This window comes from Thamnophis elegans, chromosome 1 (assembly GCF_009769535.1).
Source record: "Thamnophis elegans isolate rThaEle1 chromosome 1, rThaEle1.pri, whole genome shotgun sequence".
In the NCBI taxonomy this organism is placed as follows: Eukaryota; Metazoa; Chordata; class Lepidosauria; order Squamata; family Colubridae; genus Thamnophis; species Thamnophis elegans.
The window spans coordinates 159,026,668-159,041,260 of NC_045541.1; the positions used below are offsets into that span (position 1 = coordinate 159,026,668).

Consider the following 14,593-nt stretch of genomic DNA (forward strand, 5'->3'; position numbering starts at 1 on the left):
AATGCATGCGACCAGCAAACACCCCTACCATCATGTTTATCCAGAAAAACAAATTATACCTCAAAGATTTGTCAACAGCTCCAAGGTTTTCTGCTTTTCCACAGCTTTCAGCCAAGGGAGTGACAGCAGCTGCTTCTGAATACTGTAAAACAAGATGACAGGAGATGTGCAACTGATTCAAATAGATTCACTGCTGTTGAGTTAGCAAGCAGCAATCCTCAGATCAACTCTTGCCTGTCTGCCACATGGGCCATGGGTAAGGTGACCAGACATCCCGCTTTTGGCAGGACACCCCCGCTTTTTGATGCATTTTCCCGCGTCCCGCCCGCTTTTTTAAAAGGCATGCTTTTTTTGGCGCTGGCAGCTCCCGCCCATCAGCTGCTGGGCTGGCTCATTGTTCTGTTCTATGCTACCTACAAATTTAAGCCAGCCCAGCCTGCCGCTCACTGATTTGATTGGCTGGACTCCAGCCAATCAGTGAGCTGGCCAACCAGCTCACTGATTGGCTGGACTCCTTAGCTGAGGACGCATGCGCGAGTCTCCATTTTATTTTGTCTTTCTTGTTGGGGTTGCAGCTGCGCTTACTGGTGGTGAGTAAAATAAATCATGTTTTGTAAATAATGTAAATTTTACTTACTCCCGAGTAAAAATTTTACTCGGGAGTAAAAAGCGGCTGCCGGTCACGCAGAGAACTTCCACGTGGTTCCATCCAGACTTGCCGCCCGTGCTGGCTGTGAACTCCGCAAAGCCAAAGGGGGAGAAGGCAGGGGGCTGTCTCCTCCTCCCAGCCCAGCAAACAGTCCGTTTTTCAGCCGTGCAGACAACTTCCACATGGCTCTCGCAGCCCGGCAGAAGCATTTTTTCGGGGGAGGGCTCTGCCTTAAGCAAGAATTGCATTAAAGACCAGAGCAACAGGTATTTCCTTATTTGCCTGGAGACAAATAATTCCTAGGGATACTTGCCATGTTCTTTCATCACCATGACGATCTTATTTTTTTGAGCTAAATGTATTTTTCCAGTTTGAATTGGGCATAATCTTTTTTTTATTGATCCACTGTCAGGAAGAGGGATTATAATTTAAAACAGATGATTTCAGTGGCATCTTTTTTATTAATTTAAATTTCTTTCCGTTCTCCATACCCATCTTCTTGTATCAAATAATAGCTGTGGATTCATTGGTATTAAGTGTATATGTTTGAAGCAGTGCAGGAAATCTTGAAAACTTATGAATTTCTCTCCCCTCTGTGGCATTAGGCCTTAGTATCTGATTTGCTATATAACTTAGCAGTAGTTATTAGCACTCTTGGTGAATGATTCCCTTTTCTCAAATTATCTTGAACAATAGTTTGCAATGTTTTCATATCTTGCATCCAGCTTTTTAAATTTATTATTAAATAATTTGTATTCTATCAGGGGCTTTCAGCAGTTTACAGCAACAAAAATGCCAAATAAAATTATATTATTATAAAATCATTGTAACAATTCCACAAAAACAATAAAAAGAAAATCCAGTGATAAAACCATATTAAATCCCAATGGCTCTAGAAGACAGAATAATTTGTACAGCCTTCCTGAATGGACAGCAGGTTAGGGCTCCCTGCTCTGGAGGAGGTTTCCAAAGGATGGGCACCAGTTGAAACCTTCCTCCTGAGAAAGCCCTACCTTTGTCATGAATGGGATTACAGGGCCTCCCCAGAAGATATTTAAAGCTCTGGTAAGATAGCTTTGAGGGGGGTGGTCTTTAAATATTTGGACTTTAAGCTGATTTTGGAACATCTGTAAATTTGAAAGCACAAAAAATGCTATTGGCTTGTTTCCAGATGAGTCATTTACTGTAAGGAGTATAGGCTCAATGTATTTTAAAATAATATTTTATTTATTGTGCGTATGATTTTTTAAAATAGTGGTATTCTGTGTTGATTCTTTTTTTAAATTGTCTTAGACTATTTAAAAAAAGATTCTATCCAAAATAAATTGAAACAAGCCATTTTTAAAATTTCTATGCACAATACTTTGAAATGGACTCAGGAGTCATGATTGACACTGAGTGAATTTGCACTTTTAATAATCAGGAAGATACAATGGCATTGAAAAAAGTGACTGATGACCATTTTTCACACTTAGCGACCATTTTCACACTTAGCGACCGTTGTGGCATCCTCATGGTTACGCGATCAAAATGTTGATGTTTGGCAACGGATTCGTATTTCTGATGATAGTTTGAAATGGTGACAGTATAAATTATTGCTGGTGTAATACTTAACAATGGTTTTTAAGGATTTCTTTTATTTATAGAATACCTTTTTTATTATTTTGGGGGGATTTTTACTTTTAAATTGTTTATAAAATGTATTTACTACAAGAAATGTTCCTTTTTGCAAATGTGATCTTTGCAAATCTTTGTGATGCAATATGTTCAGACCAGGTTTATGTGTCTCAAAGTGGCTGCTATTCTATGGGCAGGCCAGGTTGGTGCAAGGCAGCTTTGCCAGATTTGGTGTGTTTCACCCTCATTGAATTTTATATCGTATAAAGAATGGAAGGAGGAAGGAAGAGAAAAAAGGAGGAAGGGAGTGAGTGAGGAAAGAAGAGGATGGAAGGAGGGAGGAAGGAAGGAAGAGAGGGAAAGAGCAGAAGACAGATAAGGTGAAGGTAGATAAGCAAGAGGAATGAAGGAAGAAGTGAGGAGTCTCGAGGAGGGGGAAAACATTTAGTGACCAAAGTTACAATGGCATTGAAAAAAGTGACTGATGACCATTTTTCACACTTAGCGACCGTTGAGACCATTTTTCACACTTAGCGACCGTTGCGACCATTTTTCACACTTAGCGACCATTGCAGCATCCTCATGATCGCGTGATCAAAATTTTGTTTGGCAACAGATTCGTATTTATGCTGGTTTCAGTGTCCTGGGGTGACCTTTTGACAAAAAAAATTTTTTTTAATCAAGCCCCCCCCCCCCGGTCAAGGGTGTCCCTCTTTTCCAATCTGAAAATCTGGTCACCTTAGCCATAGGTCACTCAGGATCCCTCACCCTCTTTCCTTTCCTCCTGATCGATTTGTTTGTTTGTCTCTATTCTAGCTAAACCATTCATCTAATAGATACCAGACAAACCTAAGAGCTTTTTAGGGGTGTATTTTTCTTGGGATCTTAAATGCACAGTACCTATTTGAAGTTGGAATCACAGGCCTAGCCAAGTCGGTTGATGGTTATCACAACAATTCATAAATAAAGATATCATTACTTTAAGAGAAAAAAACCCCCAATGTTTCTCTCTTCAAATACACATAGAGGACAGGACCGTTATCCTGGATCCAGAGAGTTCTGGCTGGACCTGTTCGTTACTTACCTTATTAGTCTCTGATCTAATCCCACAAGGAACCGCTTCCTGAAAACAAGAGATAATGAGGTTATATTTGATGCATTTATTTATTTCATATGCCAATGTAAAACAACAGTGTTTTAACTTTGGGTTCACTACGAACTTTTTCCTGGAGAAGCAATTTGAACAGGAAGTATACACCAAGGATTCTCATATCTCATTTCAAGGATCACACAAACCCATGATTTGTTTTAACTATGCTTTCTTAGATAAGCTATCATAACTGTTTAATACTTTTTGTTAAAACTAGGTTTACAATCCAGAATAGGCAAACTCATGGATTGGAACACTCTATATAAAAACAAGTGGTTTTTTAAAAAAGGATCATCCTTTTTTAAAATCTTTTAATTTTTATTACTGCTATCACAAAATAAGACATATTTAATTCTCCTTCAACTGAAATTATTTCCAAACCAGAAATTAATCAACAGAGAAAGCAGCACAAAGATCATCCAATAATCTATCATAGCAGAATAATATCAAAAGGGGAACTAAATTGGAAACATCAGAAATGTGATAATAAACCCATAAAAAAACAAAAATGGGCCATCATTATTTTTTTTAAAGGATATTTTAAAAAGTAACCCAGTAAAACTAATTCTTATCATTGATCTAAAAAAGTACAAAAGACAGGAATTGGAAAAGACATTGCAGAACAAGACACCAATACTTTTTTTTTAAAGGGATCTTCAATTTCCTTCAAATCAGAAGGTGGGCCAGAAAATAGATTCACCAAAAGATCTTAAAGAGACATGAGGACATAGTGGTCCTTCAGCTTCCTGGTTTTAATCGTACAAAATTTTTATTTTGTAAAAACTATCAATTCACTTTTGACAATCTAGCAAGTTCCAGGTTGAAAAAGCTGCTACAAACAATGTATCATACAGTACTTTCGATATATTGTGAACTCCATGTTGATTGAACATATGATATTTATATACCGGTACCCGCTTTCAATGTATTAAAGGGATTGCAGATGGAACAAGGGCTACAAAAGTTACACTTCTCTCCATTGCTGGAATCATATTTCCCTATGAGGAAATTCTAAAGAAACATCTGATGATCCTCGTCTGGAGAAGAAGGACGGCTGGCAGAGCTCCATAAACAGGCAAGGAGAGCTTATGTCAGAGGTGTCAAACTCAAAGCCCGGGGCCGGATCCGACCCACAGGGTGGTTACATCTGGCCCACGGGGACGTCCTGGACATAGGGAAGGACTGGCACGCAGTGCTTCTGCCAGTGAAAACGCAGCTCAGGAGGGCTGTCTGCGGCCCTCCCAAGCTCCGTTTTTGCTGGCAGAGGGTTGCAGGAGGCCGTCGCAGCTGAAAACAGAGCTCGGGAGCCTGTTTTTGTTGGCAGAACTTTTGGGCCACCACATGCACCCCTGACATGAGTGATGTCAATCTGGGCACGCCCACCTTGGCCACCCCCACTCCAGCCCTCCAAGATCAAACACAACTCTGATGCGCCCCTCAATGAAATCGAGTTTTAGACCCTGGTCTATATGTATTCCCTGAGCATGTACAGGGAGTCATATTATCAACAAAATAAACAGAAACCAGACAGTTCTTCTAAAAGAACCGATAGAAGAAATAGATTTCCTATCATATTTTTTCAGAATAAAAATACAGGTAGTCCTCAACTTAAAAAAGTTCATTTAGTGGCTGTTCGAAGTTACAACGGCACTGAAAAAGCGAGTTAGTTTTTCAAATTTATGACTATTGCAGAATCCCCGTGGTCATGTGATCAAAATCCAGATGCTTGGCAACTGACTCATATTTATGACGGGTGCTATGGCCCGGGGTCATGTGATCACCTTTTGACAAGCCAAGTCAATGGGGAAGCCAGATTAGTACAAACGTAACTCAGTTATTCACTTAAACAGTGTAGAAAGCAAGGCCGTAAAATGGGGTAAAGCTCATTTAATAAATGTCTCATTTATTAACAAAACATTTGGGGTCAATCGTGGTCGTAAGTCAAGGACTACCTGTAAAACCAAGACGCACGCTGGGATATTGCCAAGATTTGTCTTTTGTGTTTTCCATACAGCAGGCTAAATAAAATGTATTAAAATATATCTGGATTGGGAAAATAGAAAAGGGCTTTGTTATGTTTCCTGGCACTTACAGATGGGCATGGATTAACAGCACAGTGTCTAATTCCACACTGACTGCCATCACTCCAGAAAGGACAAGGCTTCTTCAGGTTAACCTGGAAAAGAGGAGAAAAGAATGAACACTGTGTTTAAATCATTCACAAACCAAGGATGAAATAAAAGTCTGGTCACTCATTTCTAATGCTTTCATCTATACTAGGGTTTCTCAACCTTGGCGACTTGAAGTCCTGTGGACTTCAACTCCCAGAATCCCCCAGCCATCACAGCTGGCTGGGGAATTCTGGGAGTTGAAGTCCACAGGACTTAAAGTCACCAAGGTTGAGAAACACTGATCTATACCATGGGTGTCAAACTCAAGGCCCGTGAGATACTTAGATCTGGCCTGCAGGGCAGCCCTGGGAACAATGAAGGACCGGCCCACAGTGCCTCTGCAAGTGAAAACAAAGCTTGTGAGGGTCATATATAGTCCTCCCAGACTCAATTTTCGGCTCTGACAGACTCCTGCAGCCCTCAGTCAGCAAAAACAGAGCTCAGGAGGTCTGCACAGGGCCTCCCCAGCTCCATTTTTCCTGGCTGAGTGGTATAGAAGGACATTGTGGGTGAAAACAGAGCTCGGGGGGGGGGGGGGACACAGTCTCCCAAGCTCCATTTTTGCTAGGAGAGGGCTGTAGGAGGCTGTTGTGGCCAAAAATGGAGCCCGGGGGAGCCGTGCATGTCCCCCCCCCCAACTCTGTTTTCGCTGGCAGAGAGCTGGCAACACCCATCTGCCCCCCACTCCCCAGGCCAAACACAACCCTGATGCAGCCCTCAATGAAATTGAGTTTGACACCCCTGTTCTATACCATCTTCTGTGATTCTAAATAATCAAAACACTACATATTTTAACCGAGGCTAAGTCATGAAAGTGAAAAATGGGCTGAATTGTGTAATAGTAGCTGTTGGAATTAAATGCAATATATTTTTTGCTACCCATTTTTAATTATTGCCTTCTCGCCTCTATTATTTTGATGAATAACTCGAGGTGGCTAGCATATCTAATAACTTCTTCCGCCTCCTATTTTCCCCATAAAAACAACCCTGGGAAGAGAGTTGGGCTTTGAGAGAGAGACTGGCCCATAGTCACCCAGCTGGTTTTCATGAATAAGACGGGACTAGAATTACAATTAAAACTGGTCACTTATTGGTTTTCTGGTTTTTAAGCTGGCACCTTAAACCATTACTTTTCACCAAGCTGTATATACCACATAAACAACTTTTTTTTCTTCTTTATGCATAATTTTTTTAAAGAATTTGAAAAGTAATACTGAGACCTTTGTCACAGATTCGTTTCTTTAAAAAAGGTAAGCATACCTACATATGTGCAATAAGCATTTGCAAAAAAATAAGCACTTTTTTTAAAATATAGAGAATGCAGAATTATTTTATAGTTGGTTCTGAAGAGTATGAAAAATAATCAGAAGTTAAATGACTGCAATCTAAATGAATGAAAGGGGAAAGAGAACATGGCAGCCTCTTGTAGCAATGTGAAATGTAAGAGATTTGGGATATGAGGGATGTTTATGGAATTATAGCAGCGGAATGAAAAAATATTTTTACAAATCAAAATGATGAAATGATTTGGAATGAAATGATAGTGAGGGAATGTTGGAAAGAGTAATTCAGAGGCTTATTTCAGGGTAAGAGTCTTACCTGAAAGAGTGTAGCCTAAATGAATGCTATAAATGTTATGAAAAAGATGATAAAATGAATTCTAAACTATTTGATTTTGATTTGATTTGATTTGATTTCTATGCCTCCCTATTCCCAGAGGGACTCGGGGCGGCTCACAAACCAAGTCGGGGGGGAGGGTACAAACAGGAAAAAAAGAAAAGAAAGACAACGGACAACACAACACCACAATTTAAAAACAATCAACAGCCACACCATTCGAGTGGGGACAGGAACTCATCAGCCCCAGGCCTGTCGGAACAGCCAGGTTTTTAGGGCTTTGCGGAAAGCCTGGAGGGTGGTGAGGGTCCGAATCTCCACGGGGAGCTCGTTCCAGAGGGCCGGAGCAGCCACAGAGAAGGCCCTCCTCCGGGTGGTAGCCAATCGGCATTGGTCAGTGAATGGAATTCGGAGGAGGCCTAATCTGTGGGATCTAATAGGTCTGTTGGAGGTAATTGGCAGCAGGCAGTCTCTCAAGTACCCAGGTCCAATACCATGAAGGGCTTTATAAGTGACGACTAGCACCTTGAAGCGTATCCGAAGACCAATAGGCAGCCAGTGCAGCTCGCAGAGGATAGGTGTAACGTGGGTGTACCGAGGTGCACCCACAATCGCTCGCGCGGCTGCATTCTGGACAAGCTGAAGTCTCCGAATGCTCTTCAAGGGCTGCCCCATGTAGAGCATGTTGCAGTAGTCCAGTCTTGAGGTCACAAGGGCACGAGTGACTGTTGCGAGGGCCTCCCGGTTCAGGTAGGGACGCAATTGGTGCACCAGGCAAACCTGGACAAATGTCCCCCTGGTCACAGCCGACAAATGGTGTTCAAAAGTCAGCTGTGGATCCAGGAGGACTCCCAAATTGTGAACCCTGTCTGAGGGGCGTACTGTTTGACCCCCAGCCTGAGAGATGGAAAACTTGGCCAATTGGTAGGAGGGAAACACACCAGCCACTCGGTCTTATCCGGATTGAGTGCAAGCTTGTTACTACTCTGAGAACATTAAAAATGTAATAGATGCAATTGTTTTATCTGGAGAAATATTTTGTACATTTTTGGACTTAGAAAAAATATATCATGAAAATAAAAATAAGCCTGAATTACAGACTGTTTTGTCTGAATGAGAAGTTGTAAATTAGTTGGCGTATGTGTTAACAGCTGTATGTAGTACAAGTAAAATGAGCATGGAAATATGTGGATAGCTTAGAAATTAGTTCAACTCTAGGCAGGTAAGAAGAGAAGATTTATGATTTCCTTGATAAGGTCAAGAATAAATAAGTGCAGAATGACTGTGGGTAAAATACAGAAGTGATCAGTACAAATATGTGAGGTGGGTTCACCATTTACAACAGTGTTTTTCAAACATGGCAATTTTAAGATATATGGACTTCAATTTCTCAGACTTTCTCAGCCAGAAAGTTTTAGAAAACTTTGGTTGGATGGAGCTGGTGAAATCCTCAAACAAGAGCGATGATAAGTTTAAAGGAGGTAGCTTAGTAAGTGGGCATGGAAGTAGTAAGATGGTTATAGCAAGTAATAAGAGCCTCAGTGGTGCAGTGGTTAGAATGCAATATTCCAGGCTACCTCTGCGGACTGCCGTCTGCCTGCAGTTTGGCAGTTCAAATCCCACCAGGCTCAAGATTGACTCAGCCTTCCATCCTTCCAAGGAGGGTAAAATGAGGATCCAGATCGTTGGGGGCAATAGGCTGACTTTGTAAACCACTTAGGGAGGGTTGTAAAGCATTGTAAAGCGGTATATAAGTCTAAGTGCTATTGCTACTGTAAGCATAAATTTTTTACCTCTTTTTGTTTTTAATTTCTTTGTCCTTGTGTTTCTTACTCCACTATGTAGGGCATTGCTTTTCCCAAAAAGGGAATGTCATGATGAATATGGGCATATACGCATAAGAAAAGTAAACAGCTACCTTGTAATATCTGAAATAATCACTTTGCAGAAGTTCTTGCAACTGGGGGAAAAGGTTATAATTGTTGAAGGTATCAATAGTCTCGACATCACAAGTGCAGTCGTCTAAATGACCAGTGACCTAATGAGAAAAAAAAGGATTAGATATTTTTAAAAGACCAAAATAATTCCTGTATCAATGCAGCCAAATATGCTTGAAACTAGAAGAGGAGAGGAGGCATTCACTCCACATTCTCCTATTGCCTCACATTTTTGCACTTCCTTTTTGAGGGGAAAGGATATTTTGCTTAATTTAGTGTTACTCAAACCAGTAGTTATGGCTTTGCCCCATAGTACTATTAGGATTTGTTTCTGGTTTATGAATCCCAACTTTTTTGTTTTAAATAAGTTAGCATTCTTATTGAATCAACTATATGGGACTTGCTTAAATTAATTTAATCATCCTCATCTATGCTTTAAGGGAGGAAGAAGAGATCCATTCAGTAATCTATTATTTAAAACAAATACATTCAAGTTACTCAGTGATTCAGTTGTTTTAGTTGTGTGATTGTTTGCTTCAGAAGCCAAATGCGAGACAAAACTTTGACAAACAGCTCAGAAAAGAGTAATTTCCGGAGGAGGGAGATTTATAGCATGTGTCCTTACAAGGAAGTTGCACAGAGAGAGAGAGATTCCTACAAGCTACCCGTTTGACTTCTACCTACTACAATTCAAGTTATTAGTCACATTTAAAAGCTTTACACTGAAGTGCTAACACAATTTGTTGACAAAATCCTACAGCTGGTAGCAATGTCTCACTTCCTTGTATGATCCAGAGAGAGTTGGTTTGGCTGGCAAGCTTTGCAAGTGCATACAATTATTTTTAATCATTGTATGTTTATCAATGTATGCTTTCTACTAAAAAACTGACATCATCAATGGAACCAGCCATTAAGGACTTCATAAAGGCCAGATAGAAATACACCTTAAGCACAATCATTATATATTGTGTATATATTCTAGAATTCAATTCTACAAAATGGGAGAGAGCCTTTAACTTAAAAGATGCTCAAACCACACTAGAAAAAAATATTCCTCTAGCAATAAACTCTTTCCTTGATCAAGAATAGGGGGCAAAATACTTATAGATGAAAGCACTGAATATAAAACTCAGATAGTAAGAATCTGACTGAGCTCATTTTCAGTCATTAGGGATGTCTATTAATTTAAGAACGAATGTGCCTTATCACTTCTTTTGAAACAAACAGATATTCTTAAAATTCATTTATATTATATTTCGTCTGAAGCAATCAATACACCAACATAGGCAAATGAAGGGTATTGCAAAACCAAAAAATGAGAGTATGCTGTTCTTGCAATGCCGATTTCAGGAAAGATAATTGAAGCAGGTTAGGATTAGAGAAAACCCTGCAATCTTAATCCAGAGTGATTATGGAGCAAGTTTCTGCTAGCTATGTCTTTAAAGCATCCTTTCTGGAACAATGCTCTCCATGTGGCCTGATACTCCAACTCAACATAATTCAGTTTGGAGATATATGCAATGAGGCCTTGAACAAGTTCGGCTATCTCTGTACAACACAACAAACTATAATTTTCTTAACCACAGGTTACTTACTGAACATATCATAATTGGCTAACTTTTTATTAAATAATAAACCATGAACAAGGCTACATTACAGCTTAGCCTACTACAACAATCCCAGTATATGAAAGAAAATACTGTAAATAGGGATCTCAGAAAAAGTGATCAAGTTCATTGGAGCATATCTTTTAAAAAAAAGTTAATTCAGATCTCAATCATGTGTATCACCTCAAACACATAGGTAAAGGTAAAGATTCCCCTTGCAATTATGTGCTAGTCGTTCCCAATTCTAGGAGGCGGTGCTCATCTCCGTTTCAAAGCCGAAGAGCCAGCGCTGTCCGAAGACATCTCCATGGTCATGTGGCCGGCATGACAAAAGACTGAAGGTGCACGGAACACTGTTATCTTCCCACCAAAGGTGGTTCCTATTTTTCTACTTGAATTTTTGCATGCTTTCGAACTGCTAGGTTGGCAGAAGCTGGAACAAGTAACAGGAGTCACTCTGTTACACAGCGCTAGGGATTCAAACCACCGAACTGCCAACCTTTCTGATCGACAAGCTCAGTCCCTTAGCCACTGAGCCACCATGACCCACAAATACATGCATCCCTATTAATAAAAATGAGGCCTAAATCTGAAGCAGCACACAAATCAGCAAAATCTGGTACCCTCTTTGGATTCCATTCCTTGACATGAGCAATGAAGGTTAGAATTAATGGTATTGTAATTTCTAAATATCTGGAGATCATCAGGTTACTTATTCTTACTGGGTTCCTTGATGCTCTCTGAGCTCGTGGTTTTCCTACAGCCATTTCATTACCAAATTAGTTAACATTATCAGTGCTAGCAGATGAGAGCAGCTATGTGGGGATGATTTTTAACATGCGGATGATGTTACCTCGTTTGGTAATGAAACATCTGCAAGCCCAGCTCAGAGATCACCAAGGACCCCACAGCTCTACCCTGAGCTACAAACTTTTTTTTCTACTAGCACTTATTCTTATCATAGACATGATAATTAACAATAAAAAATAAAAATAGACCATCTTTAAGTAGTTGCAGAATACTTAGCACAACCCACCCCCAGAGACAACAGTAATGAGTTTCTGAAAAGCCACAAGAAAACGTGGATGATATTATTATTATTTGGTTAATCTTTGATGAGATTCTCAGCCTTTAGGGCTGGTTGGTAGCTCAACAGCTCGAGTCCTAACCAAGGACCTAGGAACTCTTAAGGTAACGTCAGAGGATATAAACTGTTCCAAGTAGGGTGGTTTTTTGTAGAATCAGAATGTTCAAGTCTGATAAATTTAAAATTTACAAATAGCAAGGTAGCCCTTTAGGTATTATCATCATCATCATCATCATCATCTCCAAAGACATGAAGGCTACATCCTCAATGTACTAAATTTAGAGGAAATAGGTTTTACAATGTATCAAAGTCAGGGCTATATAAGCACTGCCCTCATTTTGTAGATTAAGAAAATAATTGTGAAAGTTAAAGGATCCTTTCAGGTTGGTAGCAAACTTATTCTTGTATACTGTCATATTGTGTAATGACTCCTCCAATTACACAACATAATACAGTGCAATGAATCATCCACACTAAACTTATGTTAAGTGAAACTGTCAATTGGAATAAATCATCAAAATAAAACAAGACATTAAAAACAATCACCCATCCCCACTCACAGACAGCATCTTCTAATCAATATCAAAAACTCTTTTGAAGAGCTCTTGTCTTTATCAAGCCTTGGTTTAGGTTTGACATGTTAGTTTCAGATGAGAGATTGGTCCACACCACTAAGGGCCATCTCACTAGAAACAATTTTTAGTTGTTTTACTCTCTATGTCTACTCAGAAGTTATAATACATCGGATGAGGTCTACCGCTATACAAGTATATAAAGTTCCAGACTCAGTATTTTGAGATTGAAATTCTCAGGCCTGGTTTACAGAGTTTCAGAGTTCTCTGTTATGGTTTATATGGTTTATAATTTACAATGGCTATATATGTTAAGCCAGGGGTCACCAACATTTTAGACTAGTGAATTTCAAAAGCATGTTTAAAATCAAATGGCTACCACAGTGGATGTGACCAATCACAAAATCCCCATACATCAGACAGCAACATTCTGTGTAGCCTAAGGGTATAATTAGAAATACTACATAAGAGTGTTTGAAGTTGGTGCTTGTTTGCTTTACAATACAGTAGCCTCCCATTCATTATTATGAATTTCTCAAAAGTTTTTTTTTAAGGCAAATTACCAAGATAGCCACAGATCTTAAGGAACAAACCAAGCATCTGGGTCCCTGTAATTAAGCCCAACTCAAACTGCAAAATTCCCAACAGCTTCCAACACATCTGGAAGGTACCAGCCTGGGCAAGGATGCCCCTCTAGCCAACTTCCTTTCAACCATTTATTTAACACAGAAGAGAGCCAAGCTGAAATCCATGAAACTTTTTAAAGAATGTAGCCTCAACTAACACCAAGAAACCGCCAATCATAATTTAACACATCATCCTAGGTACAATAAAGATGCTGCAGCACCCTAGGATGGCCGTATAAATAACCCCTTTGAACATCAGAAAGCCTCTTTCTTCCAACCCTTCGAGCCTTACCAAAGGCCATAATTTCTCCTCACCGAACCAGATAGCCCGTGGGAACGAGTTCCTCTAGAAAGGCAGCAGGATCCGGGCTCCCGTAGCGCTAATGGCCCTTCCACTTTCACGATCCCGGTTTGAATTACAGAGCAAGCCTGCGCCTTGGGGCTACCTAGCGAAGGTTAGAGCTCCGAGAAGCCAGCCGGCCGCCCGTCCTGGCATTTACAGTACCGTAACTCTCCCACCAAATCTCCAGGGAGAAGCCCTTCTTTTTTCAGAGCGGGAGGGGAGGGCTCAAAGAAGGATGCGTGCCCCCCCCCCATTCCGACAACTCCCCGAGCCCAAAGCCTGGATCCGAGCCGGTGTAAAGCAGGGATCTCCAACCTGGGCAACTTGAAGCCTGGAGGACTTCAACTCCCAGAATTCCCCAGCCAGCTTTGCTCCAGGCTTCAAGCTTTGCTGGCTAGGGAATTCTGGGAGTTGAAGTCCTCCAGGCTTCAAGTTGCCCAGGTTGGAGACCCTGCTTGTAGAGAGGCTCCCCCAGCAAAAACGGGAGCCACGCGGGGAAGAGTGGCTCCACTCCCGCAGCACATATATCCCGGATCTGCCCCCGGGCTGAGTGAGCCCTAAGGGATGGGCGGAAGAGGCACCCGCTTACCTGCCGGCCCGACTCACCTGACAAAAGCAGCGCTGCTCCGCCGATGGGGCTTCGGGGGAAACGCCTCTGGATAGCGAGGCGAGGAAGAGGACCAGCAGCGCCCGGCACAAGCGACGAGAAAGCACCACCCGCGACATGTCGCCTCTGCTGCCGCAACTAAAGCGAGCCTGGGCTAGAGATTCTTCAGCTCCGCCGGTCAGACACGCCTCCCGCCTTCCTCCTGCCGGAGCGTCATCTTTCACATCTAGGGGACGTGCGGCGTGGCCCGCACACAACCAGAGGCGTCGCGGCTTTCCCCTGCACTGGGAGGGGCCCGTTGGGGAGAGCCTCGTCCCTTGCTTAACCTCGCCGTGCTGGGGGAACCTCCCTGTCCTGGGCTCGTCAGCCCCAGCCTCCCTTCCTTCCAGTAACAGAGTTGGAAGGGATCTTGGACACCTGTACTAGGGATTCAAACCGCCGAACTGCCGGTCTTTCTGATCCACCCAGCTCGGCATCTTAGCCACTGAGCCACCTAGTCAGGCACTGAGCCATCTCATCAGTACCTCCTCGAGGTACTGAGCTCACCACGCCAGTCGCTCTCTGGGGATCGGTCTGGACGTGCAAATCGGCATGAAGAAAAGACTGTGAC

At 41.5% G+C, this 14,593-nt stretch overlaps 1 protein-coding gene across 1 annotated transcript in view; it reads right to left on the minus strand.

Annotated features, from left to right (window-relative positions):
* The window catches only part of ERO1A (endoplasmic reticulum oxidoreductase 1 alpha), a 32,163-nt gene extending 18,011 nt beyond the window's left edge, over positions 1-14,152 (minus strand). The window contains exons 1-5 of the mRNA XM_032222433.1: positions 13,983-14,152; positions 9,123-9,242; positions 5,509-5,592; positions 3,351-3,389; positions 60-142 (exon numbers count right to left, since the gene is read on the minus strand). Of these exons, the coding sequence (XP_032078324.1) occupies positions 60-142; positions 3,351-3,389; positions 5,509-5,592; positions 9,123-9,242; positions 13,983-14,102 (446 nt within the window). The 5' untranslated portion in view covers positions 14,103-14,152. The remainder of the gene's footprint in view (positions 1-59; positions 143-3,350; positions 3,390-5,508; positions 5,593-9,122; positions 9,243-13,982) is intronic.
* Positions 14,153-14,593: the final 441 nt, after the last annotated feature.